The following is a 12,208-nucleotide window of genomic DNA, read 5'->3' as shown; positions in this document are numbered from 1 at the left end:
AAATCCTAAAAAAAAAAAAAGTTGCTAATTAGTATTGGAAAATTAAGCTGCAAAAATTATTTATAGTATGATTCCATTCTTGTAAAAACTTATATAGCTGAATACTTTGTATAACCACAGTACAACGTCTAGGGGCCAGTGCTGTGGCACAGCAGGTTGAAGTCCCAGCCTGCAGTGCCAGCATCCCATATAGGCACTGGTTCAAGTCCTGGCTGCTCCATTTTCGATCCAGCTCCCTGGTATGGCCTGGGAAAGCAGAAGATGGCCCAAGTCAATCCATGTAGGAGACCTGGAAGAAGCTCCTGGCTCTGGATTGGCTCAGCTCTGGCCGTTGCAGCCATTTGGGGAGTGAACTAATGGATGGAAAACCTCTCTCTCTCTGTCTCTACCTCTCTCTGACACTTTCAAATAAAATAAAAGATAAATTAAAAAAAAAATAGTACAAAGTCTAGAAGGCTCTATACCCAATTGTTAACAGTTAGGTAGTAGTCAGGAGAGCCCAAGGCATGATGGCTATGAACAGAGAGTCTACACTACACTAATTACTACACTAATTTAAAAAAATTACTACACTAATTTTAAAAAATCCTAAAAATGTACTTTTTAAAAAGCTGAGGCTGAATAGTTTTGTGGTTTCTCCTGAATTTGATTTTATGATATAGTTTCTTTGTTAGAGAAGTGAATTTCTTGAAAATCAGCAATACTGATGACAAAATGTCAACAAAATTAAAGTTTGACAAGCTTTTATACTGTTTATCATTCATATTATTCAATGAGGTTCCTATTACACGTGCTGACACAATAAGCACCAAATATTTAACGTTCAATTTTTAATGGCTAACCCAGATTGCAATCTCAGGTTTCAAGTACATACATTTAACATTTGTTATGTCAATGCTGAAGCTGATACATGGAGAAAACAAAACATATTTAAATAAAGGGTTGGAATTCACAAAACATTTCAGTACTCACTTGAAAAATGTTCTTGGTCGACACCATTACTACTTCCTACGACATTACAGAACTGTGCATTTGTTATCAAATTGTGCATCCCAAGAATAGCTACAATACAGAAAAAGGAAATTTTTATTTTCATCTGCTTTAAACATAGAAAACTAATTTTACAACCAAATTTTTCTTATAAATTTTAACATTCTCTGGACATTTCCCTGTTAAATTAAGTGAGATTTTGTAGCTAGAGAGGGAGATTAAGTATCATCTACAATTTCATTCTTATCGATCCTCTTGTTATTTCCCCCCACATTCTGATTGAATTCATCAGACACATAGCTGGAGACAGCCTCTCTAAAAGTGAATCAATGTTTTGCTCCCTCTAGTGGCTAAGAAAAAAAATCTGAAACCTACAAGTATTTTTGCTGTTCATCGGCCCACCTGCTCAGGCTGTGGCACCACACCTTGGATCTTTAAGCTCCTTTGCAAAGAACTATCACTGCTACCTTCAAACACATGACTTCTTGGGGTTATCTCCCCATGCACCACATTTTTCTGTCTAGGAAAATAAATGTGTGTGGTTAGGTAGGGGGAGATACCTGTAGGGCTAAGAGAAATCAGCAATGATGAAACCAACAAGGAGGTTTGCAGTGCTGCACACAGACTTCAGAAAAGTTGGGAAAGTGGTGAGGACACAGCTCAGTCAGCTCAGGCCGTACTGTTGCAGCTACTTCTTGGTTACTCACCCCCGGGCCTTCTGACAAAACAGAGCAGCACCTGCCTCTAAAGATTCCCTGTCTCTGACAGGACAGTGTTTAATGGAGCACCAGGGGGTGAAAAGATTTTTTAAACTCTCCAATTTGGTAACATGGGAAAACATGTCAAACAATACGACAGAGTCTATTAATATAAAAATGTCACCACTGAAGATATTTAAGGAAATGAAATCCTGCAAGTCAGATTTTACATGTAAAAATATAAAGCCAAATATGTGGTCACTGATTCAACGGCACTTTGCCAGGCAAAGCAGGCACCTCCTGTAGATACATGCTGGTACTGCCCTGCCTACCCCACACTCAGTCACAATCCATGGCAGAGGAGATACCTGCGAGGTCACACAATTCTGTATCAGTAGCACTTGTCAAAGCTTCTTCTAGTTCTGGATCAAGAGAAATGTTTTCTTCTGCAAAAGTCTGTACAGGTTTCTGCTTGGGGATAAATATTTTCCCTGTAAAATAAAGCAACCTGTTAACTCCACTACTGCTTCTGTTAACTCCTTACCATTTTACCCTTTAAAAAACATTATTAAAGCATGACGAACTGAAGCTGAAGCTGAGTAATTGTGCTTCATCTTTGATACAGATTTATAGGTTTTCCAGGGCAATGTTTTGGCTGTACAAACTGAAAAGAAAAGACACCAGAGAAAATTTCCCATCTGTGGAAATAAAAATAGATGGTTTTTGGAGTAATTATGAGTTACTTTACAAATATTGACTCAATAAAAAATAAAGGAAGGAATCAACAGAAATCCTACAAAACTTGAAGGAGATTTTTTAAAAATGCAAGAGAATCCCAGTCTTATTCTTCAGCGACAAACTATTACAGTTACTTTACAGATGGCAGAGGTAGTTATGAGCCCAGAAACTCGAGTTTTAATTGCAAAGAAACTTCCGTGTATCTCGAGTGGCGCTGTCAGAGATTCACCATTGTTCCCCATACCTCGAATGGACACTAACAAAGTTACCTGTAAAAAAAATGTAGTTACTCAGGGCCTGTGCTGTGACTCAACTGGTTAAGCCACTGCCTGCGGCGTCAGCATTCCATATGAGTCCCAGTGCTCCGCTTCCAATCCAGCTCCCTGTTAATGTTCCTTAGAAAGCAGCAGAGGATGGCCTAAGTGTCTGGGCCCCTGCACCACGTGGGAGACCTGGATGAAGCTGCTGGTTTCAGCATGGCCCAGCTCTGGCCACTATAGCCATTTGGGGAGTGAACCAAGGGATGAAAGATTCCTTTCTCTCTCTCTCCACCAAATAACTCTGACTTTCAAATAAATAAATAAATAAATCTTTAAAAACGTAGTTAATCTAGAAACTAAAAGTCTTTATTAGATGAATACAAATATATTTATTATATATTATGTAAGATTGAATATAGAAAGGCAATGGAAAATGGTGACATAATTGCAGCACTAGGTAATCAACACTTGATCTTAGCCAAAAGGCCGAGAAGCGATAGCACTAGGTAATCAAACAAGACACTCAGGCAATGTGGGAACTAGACTACCAGGGTTGTCTAGTTTCTCTCCCAAGGCAATTGAAAATTCTAATTCAAATTATCTGGGAAGGCCTATGCATGAATTTTTAAACTACAAATTATCTTCTATCAAGAAACTACCTGGAAAATATGTGAAAACAAATGGCCTTATGAATCTGAGGTGCTCTAACAAAGGAAATGTTTATAGGCTTATAATTAGGACAGGCAGTGTTCTGTACTTCTCGTTCAAGGTGAGTATCAGTGTAACCATAGGAACCCTTCCATAACACATAATGCTCTCCCAAGCTTGACCAAGGCTGATTAGGTATTTTTTGCAAAACTCATCTAAAAGATCTTACTTTAATTTACTTGAAAGGTAGAGAGACAGTGAGAGAGTGACAGAGGGCAACGTCCCAACTGCTGGTTTCCTTCCCAGATGCCCACAACAGCCGGGCTGGACAAGCCCAAAGCTAGGCGTCTGGAACCCAGTGTCTGGGTCTCCCACATGTTTGGCAGGAACAGAGCACTTGAGTCATTCCTGCTGCCTCCCAGGGTGTGCATCAGCAGGAAGCTAGAATTGGGGGTGGAACCAGGACCCAAAGCAAGTACTCTAAAACCAGCTGTGTGTACCCCAAGCAGTATCTTAAAAATGCTGGGCCAAATGCCACCCCTAAAAGATCGTAATTTCTGATATCATTTTTTTTTTGTTTTTAACAGTTCTATTTGGTTCTTTTTTTTTTTAATTTTAATTTTTATTTAATTTTTATTTTTTGACAGGCAGAGTGGACAGAGAGAGAGAGAGAGAGAGAGAGAGAAAGGTCTTCGTTTTTGCTGTTGGTTCACCCTCCAATGGCCGCTGCGGTCGGCGCATTTCGCTGATCCGAAGCCAGGAGCTTCTCCTGGTCTCCCATGCGGGTGCAGGGCCCAAGGACTTAGGCCATCCTCCACTGCCTTCCCGGGCCATAGCAGAGAGCTGGCCTGGAAGAGGGGCAACCAGGACTAGAACCCGGTGTGCCGGCGCCGCAAGGTGGAGGATTAGCCTGTTAAGCCATGGCGCCAGCCATTTATTTGGTTCTTTAAAAAAAAAAAAAAAAGTTTCCATTTCTCTGATGAAATTCTTCATCTCTTCACACATGCTGTGCACCTTTTTCTACTAGATTCTTTGACATTTTTATCACCAAGTCCCTAACTGGTAACACCAATGTCTGGGTCACCTCTATGACTTCCCCTGACTGTTTATGTTCTTCACTATGAGCCACATACTCTTGCTTTTGTGCAGGTCTTAAGATCTTTGACTAAGTGATGAGCACCTTGCATAACAGTGTAGCAGAGACCAAAGAAGTGATACTCATTCACAGAAAGGAGCAGGCTCCTTCGGTGAGAATTGAACTAACAAGTATATTCAAAAAGTCCACTGAAAATGTGTATTACAGAAACACTATGCATGGATTTCACAATTGTTTATACCCAAATAAACAGCCTTAATTCAATTTTTCCATGGACTTTTAGAAGTATTCTTGTGTGTTCAACGGTTCTGCTAGGTCTTACTGCCACTTAAGTTTGAAATCTTCACTGATTTTAAACAATTTTTAAAATTAATTTATTTATTTGAAAAGCAGAGTTAAATGGAGAGGGAAAGAGATCTTCCATCTGCTGGTTCCCTCCCAAAATGGACACAATGGCTGGGGCTAGGCAAGGTCAAAGCCAGGAGCCAGCTTCATCCTGGTCTCCCACGTGGGTGGCAGGGGCCCAAGCTCTTACCCAGGCTCATTAGCAATGAACTGGATTGGAAGTGAAGCAGCCAGGACTGGAATCAGCACTTACATAAGATGCTGGCATTGCAGGTGGTAGCTTAATGACGCCAGGTCCGGTTTTAAACTTTTGAGGACAAGATTGTTCAGTTTCCCTTGTCGGGACTGTGGAGAGCTGCTGAGCTGCCTGCTTTTTCTGAACTGTGAACTGTGAGCAATTTCTTCCTGATATATAGCCTTGGTTGCCAGTTTTCTGGGTAACTGGGGAGATCTCTAATGTGCCTGGGAGGCAGCATGTAGAGTCTAAGCTCCTGGTTTTGGCGTGGCTTAGTTCTAGTTACTGTAGGCATTTGGTAAGTGATCAAGTGGATGGAAGATGTGCCACTCTGTCACTCTGCCTTTCAAATAGATAGATAAAGCTTTCTTTAAAAAAATTCTGGTGTCTGAGTACCACACAAGAAGTTCTGGTTTAATTGGTCTGCTATGCCACACAAGGTACCTGAGTTTCTTTTTAAAAGAGATTTATTTATTTGAAAGGCAGAGCTAGAGAGGGAGAGACTGAGATCTTCCATCTGCTAGTTCACTCCCTAAATGCCTTCAATGCAGAGCTGAGATGGTTCAAAGCCAGGAGGCTTCTTTCAGGTCTCCCATGTGGGTGCAGGGGCCCAAGGACTTGGGCCACCCACTGCCTCTTTCCCAGGTACGTTGGTAAGCAGCTGGATTGCAAGTGGAGCAGCTGGGACTCAAACTGGCACCTATATGGGATGCTGGCACTGCAACAGGCAGTTTTACCCACTACGCCACAATGCCAGACCTGCATCCAAAATTTTAAAAGCTCTCTAGGAATTCTAAGTCATAGTAGCAAAGGTTAAGAACCAACAGATTATGGTATTCACTGACTAAACTACAAACGCTATTTAAAACAAAATAAGTATGTGAGGTAATACACATGTTAAATAGCTTGATTTAGCTACTCCACAATGGTTCAAATATCAAACAATGCTGTATGCCACAAATATAGGTAATTTTTACTTGTCAATTAAGAAAAAACTACAGGGGCTGGCACTGTGGCATACTGGGTTAAGCTTCTGCCTGCAGCATCAGCATTCCATGACGAGCCGGTTCATGTCCTAGCTGCTCTACTTCCGATCCAGCCCCTGCTAGTAGCCTGGGAAAGCAGTAGAGGATGGCCCAACTGCTTGGCCCCTTGCACCCATGTGGGAGACCCAGAAGAAGCTCCTGGCTCCTGGCTTCCAATTGGCCCAGCTCCAGCCATTGCAGCCATTTGGGGAGTGAACTAGCAGATGGAAGACCTTTCTCTCTGTCTCTCCCTCTCTGTCTGTAGCTTTACCTCACAAATAATTTTTTTTTTAAAAAAAGAAAAAACTACACAAGCTATCAACTAGCTATCCATGTCTCATTCAAGGGACCAATGGAATCTAAAGCATTATAAAAATCTAAGATGTTTATTTTTGTAATCCTCATTCACATTCCTTATGAGGCATTATTCATATCTAATTTTCTCCTATAAATAAATTTTTGCTAATGCTCACAAATAGAAAATAATCTTATCAGAAAAAACAAGGCAAGAAAAAAATCAAAATTCCCAAGGAATTGGAAATTCTTTGATACAGAATTTTGTTGTTTTACAAAGTGTGATATTATTTGGGACTTCTCCTGGCTCTCCTCTTTCTGGTAGTTTCTCTATGTACAGATTTTTGCTGTATACAACACTGTGTTGTATTTTTAACAACAAAAGTAATCTATTCATATTTTTGTCATGGTTATTTTAACATTAATAAGCTATAAGAAATTATCTTTTAAAAATTATCATTAAGAGGTAGAGAGAGACAGAAAAAGCAAGCTACTCTCTGCTGGCTCATTCCCCAAATGTCTGCAATGGCCAGGCAGCCAGATCAGGCAAAAGGTTAGAGCCTGGAACTCAATCCAGATCTCCTACATGAGTAGGAGGAACTCAACTACTTAAGCTTTCACCTCAGCGTCCTGGTGTGTGCAGGTGCCGGAAACTAGAATAGGGAACAGGAGCTTGGACTTGAACCCAGGTACTCTGATACAGGACATGGGCATCCTAACTGCTAGGCCAAACATCTACCCCAAGAAATTATCTTTTAATGTGTACATGTATACAAGATCTAGGTGGAGAAAGCTAAAAGTATGGCCAGCACTGCAGCTCAATAGGCTGATCCTCCGCCTGCGGTGCTGGCACCCTGGGTTCTAGTCCCAGTCGGGGCGCCAGATTCTGTCCCAGTCACTCCTCTTCCATTCCAGCTCCCTGCTATGGCCCAGGAGTGCAGTGGAGGATGGCCCAAGTGCTTGGGCCCTGTACCCCATGGGAGACCAGGAGAAGCACCTGGCTCCTGGCTTCAGATCAGCGCGGTGCGCTGGCGGCAGCGGCCATTGGAGGGTGAACCAACGGCAAAAAGGAAGACCTTTCTCTCTCTCTCTCTCTCTGTCCACTCTGCCTGTCAAAAAAAAATTTTTTTTAATTAAAAAAAAAAAGAAAGAAAGAAAGCAAGCTAAAAGTAGAGAAATTAATTTTGGAAGAAAGGATAAACTAGCCAAGACCTAAGATCAGTGTGTGAATACAAAATCTAAGGAGTTCTCTCCAAACTCATTTTATAGATTTAAAAAAAAAATCTGTTTCAAAATCCCTGTTGGCTATGTTGCAGAAAGTGACAAACCAATCATAAAATAAATAAATCTGGAAACTCCAGGACCCCAGAATAGTCCATCTTGAAAAAGAAGTACAAAGTTGGAGGACTCTCATTTCCAAACAAGACTGAGAGAGGTAGGGAGAGGGAGAGAGAGAGAGGGGAAGGCTGGCAGGTAGGCAAGCAGGCGCGCACGCGCGCACACACACACACACACACACTCCCTCTCTCTCTCTCACACACACACACAGTTTTTCAAAAACAAACTAGCAACCCAGGAGGATTAAACATAAGATAGTGCCATGTATCCACCTGTATTAGTGGTTCTAAAGTTCAGGGAATGAGCACTGGCTTGCCATGGATATTTTTGAGAAACCTCCAGAGGTGACTGTTTCTTGCTCAGGTCAATAACCACAATCTGTGTAATTACCATCCTGAAAAGATGAAGATGAGGTATCCTTGGCTGATCTAATTTTTCTCTCTCCTTGAAATATGGTCAAAAAGCAATGATTTGTAACTCTAAAAACTTGTATTTCTGAAGCAACATTTGAGAAAGCAGCAACTCATTTTTATCCTTCAACAGACAACATTCTATCTAAAATCACTTTAACTTACTTCACACAGCAAAGTCCAAAACTGAAAGCTTAGGTTGAAATTATAATCCTTTCTATTATAGCAAAATACAAAAATAACCAAGGACCATGTCACAAAAAATCTTAGTCAAGAAAGTATGAAATGACAGCCCCCTCAAATGAATCAAAACAAATAAAAACAGGGCCACAACTCTCAGCTGCCCTTCTGCAAATACAAAATGGCAACTAAGAAAATACAAGAAACCGAGATAAGACTTTATATAATAGTAATTTAAGTGTACGGCGCTGAGCCAAAACCATGCTTTTGCCAAAGGGGTGGGGAGAATATCCTGCCGAGATCCTTGTTGTTGCCATACAGTCAGTAAGAAATATGCTCAACAACATTCACCACTTTATTGCTAGGATGTTTCTTTACTAGTCCTCAACTCTTTTGCTCTGAACCAAGTCATACCTACAACAGATGTCAGGAGTTATCTAAGTCAGAGCTCCTATCCTTACTATGTTAAAAAAAAGAAAAAAAAAAAAAAAAAGAAAAAGAAACAGATGGCTCTTAGTTATTTCATTCCTACAGAATTGAAGGGCCCTAGCTAATTTTACTATTTATTTATAAGCTGTCTTTTTCCAGAAAAGATTTAAGGCAACTACACCACTATAATCTCTAAGTGCCTTTGGAATTTACCTTTTTACAGGAAACACACAAACCTTACACCAACCAAACTGAACGATGAGGGGGAAGATCCTGGAAAAGACATTTCTGCTTTGAAACAATGACACAAATGATACCTGATCAATACTGCAATATAGTCACCAATAAACTTCCACTCAACAAACATTTAGTTTAGTGAGCCTGAGCAGAAAATGAGCTAGAAAGACACCATAAGGAAAGCAAAATAAGAGATCCTTTACTTTGGAGAGCTAACACTCTCAAAGAAGAAACTGGGTACCTATAGTATCACAATCTGGAGAATTCTACCTCTAACCAAGATGGAGTAACTGGGGAAAAGATTTAGGCATATGCCTGACACAAGTCCCTAACGGATAAAATATGTAAAGTCAAAGTTTCAATACATTGAGCATCAGGATACTAGGGTTAGCAATCCTAGGAGGTGGAGGTGGGGTTGGGGAATAAGTAGTGAGTCCCAAATTGTCCAGCTTACTTCCTACAGTAACTTGGCAACATAGTAAGGAGAAAGATCTCAGGCAAAGCCTGGTGAACTCGCTGAGCTGAGGAGATAGAGCGAGGTCCAGAAAGACCAAGGCAATAGGAATGTTTGTAGGACAGAGGACAAGAGAGGGAAGGAACCCAGGAGATGTGCAAAGGGTTGACCTGTATATTCACCAAGGCACTCATCCATACATGAAGACAAGCAAACTACTTTGAGCCGCGAAACAGGAACATCTGACCCATGGGCTGTTAAGGTTGGAGAAATGATTTAGTCTGGCCCTTCTGAGGAGTCTACAGGTGGGACTCAACATTCAATAAATTTATAGCAGGCTATTTTTTAAGATGATAATTTTGTATGGTATGCAAATGAAGCTATAAAAATCTAAATGGCCTTTGGCAGAAAAAAAAGGTTTCCTATCCTGATTCCAGAAGATTAGAGGTAGCAGCACCCATGTTCATGCAGGGCTGGGAACAGAACTGTTCCACCAGCCAATACGGAAAATCTCAGAATTCACAGGGCTCCTACTAGGGTAGGGAATTCAGAAGGATCTTGCCTTAGAAGTGGGGAAATAATCAACCATCAGCTGAACACTGCTCCAAACCCACCTAACAAATCTTAAAAGGATCAAACTGTTCCCAGGGTGGGACAAATGTGGCACAGCAAGTTAGGCTGATGCCTGCAATGTCAGCATCTCATACGGGTGCCAGTTCAAGTCCCAGCTGCTCTAATTCTGATCTAGTTCTCTGCTAATGCATCTGGGAAAGCAGTGGAAGATGGCCCAAGTATTTGGGCCGTAGGACTCACATGGCAGACCTGGATGAGTACCTGGTTCTTGGCCTGGGCCTGTCCCAGCCTTGGTCATTGTAGCCATTTAGAGTGAACTAGCAGGCAGAAGATGGCTGGCTGGCTGACTTGCTCTCTCTCACTATGCCTTTCAAATATATAAATCTCAAAAAAAGAAAGAAAGAAACTGTTTCCAAGGAACTGTACTGGTGTCCCAGAATGAAACTCAGGAATATTTATGGGAATACCAATATATCCATCACCCAAAAGTCAAAATGTGTGCTACCTAATAAAAAATTACCTGACTCCAAACACAGATGATAAACCAGCAGGCAAGGACATTAAAACAATTGTTGTATGTTCAAACATTTAAATAGACTATTTTTTTTTAATGTTTATTTTCGTCTATTTGAAAGGCAGAGTGATACAGAGAAAGAGAAAGAGAGAAATATCTTCCATCTGCTGGTACATTTCCCAAATGCCCAAAAATAAGGTCTGGGCCAGGCTACAGACAGAAAATACATCCAGGTCTCTCATGTGAATAGGCAGCAGGGGCCCAAGCACTTGGACCACCATTTGCTGCCTTCTCCAGCAGGGAGTTGGATCAGAAATGGAGCAGCCAGAAGTTGAACCAGCACTCTGATATGGAATCCAGGCATTGTAAACAGCAGCCTAAATCACTGCCCTCAAAGATTTTTTTTAAAAGAGGAAAAAAAGGAACAAAGAACATGAGACAAATAGGAAAGATATACCATGTTAACATTTATCAAAAGAAAGCAAGATTGGCTTTAATATCAAAGTAGATCTTAGACCAATGAATATTACCAGGGATAAAGAAGGTCATTTCATAAAAATAAAGATAATTCATCAAGAGGACACAATAATCCTTTAAAACGCTAATAAGAGAGCCTCACAGCATACAATTCTGAAACAATTCAAAGCAGGATTCTATGGTATGTAAATCATATACAGAAATGCTGGAGGGAAAGGACTATTCAAAGTGAGTATGGCTAACCAGGGAGTTTCCCATAAAACAGGGTCTTAACAAAAGTGACAGAGTATTCATCTGGATAACTCCTCACCCCAAAGGGGTAAAGAGTGAATTACCTGGGGCCTCTGTGTGGCATAGCAGGTAAAGCTGCTGCCTGCAATGTCGGCATCCCACATGGATGCTGCTTTGTGTCCTGGCTGTTCCACTTCCAATCCCACTCCCTGCTAACAGCCTAAGAAAAGCAGTGGAAGACAGTCCATGTGCTTGGACCCCTGCCACTCATCTGGGAGACCTGGATGAAGCTTCTGGTTTCAGCCTGGCCCAGCCCTGGCTACTGTAGCCATCTGGGAATGAACCCGGAACTCTGTCCCTCTCTCTCTGCAACTCTTTCAAATAAATAAATAAATCTTTTAAATTTATTTTTAAAAAGTGAATTATTCAAAAGCCACAGCGTACTATTTAAAAAGGAGATGCTAACATCTGCATGGCTAATTTAAGCAGTCCATTTCAATTATCTGCTTCAGTGCTTGGGGAAACCATTTTTCAGAGGTATACAAGGAATATTCAGGACTCATAAATATAACCACAAATATAAGAGCCAATTTTTATTTAGAATTTAGTGGAAACCAAATGCTTACTGGCAGTTAGGCAATACTGATTTAGGCAGTTTCTAATCATGATCTTTCTGGCTTAATAAAGCATCACTGAAGAAATCATGCATTCATACGTAAGGTGAGGGAGACTCTTTTAGAACAAGAGTGACTACCAGAAGATTTCTGGAATGTGAAGGTAACTGTAAAAAAATAAATTGGAAAGCCTATGAGAAGTTCTCAGTTAAAGGCAATCTGGTTAAACTCACCTTTAGAAAAGGGTAGGGCATGCAGGATTCTTGGCAATGAATCCAGGGGCATTCCATTTTCAGGGTGGGGAAGGGAAAAACAGCACAAAGAAAAGTCTAGAAGTTTAGATGGCTCTACTCCAAGATCCAAGGAGAACAGTGTTCTGTGAGGAAGGGAGGGGCCCAGCCTGGGTGAGTCAGTAGTTCAAA

General features: G+C 40.9%; 1 protein-coding gene across 1 annotated transcript in view; it reads right to left on the bottom strand.

Moving 5' to 3' along the window:
- The window catches only part of TMOD3 (tropomodulin 3), a 72,599-nt gene that overhangs the window by 22,558 nt on the left and 37,833 nt on the right, over positions 1 to 12,208 (bottom strand). Inside the window, exons 4-5 of the mRNA XM_062205925.1 lie at positions 2,057 to 2,179; positions 973 to 1,062 (exon numbers count right to left, since the gene is read on the bottom strand). Of these exons, the coding sequence (XP_062061909.1) occupies positions 973 to 1,062; positions 2,057 to 2,179 (213 nt within the window). The remainder of the gene's footprint in view (positions 1 to 972; positions 1,063 to 2,056; positions 2,180 to 12,208) is intronic.

Source organism: Lepus europaeus, chromosome 11 (assembly GCF_033115175.1).
Source record: "Lepus europaeus isolate LE1 chromosome 11, mLepTim1.pri, whole genome shotgun sequence".
NCBI lineage: Eukaryota > Metazoa > Chordata > Mammalia > Lagomorpha > Leporidae > Lepus > Lepus europaeus.
This window is presented reverse-complemented; position numbering and strand designations above follow the sequence as displayed.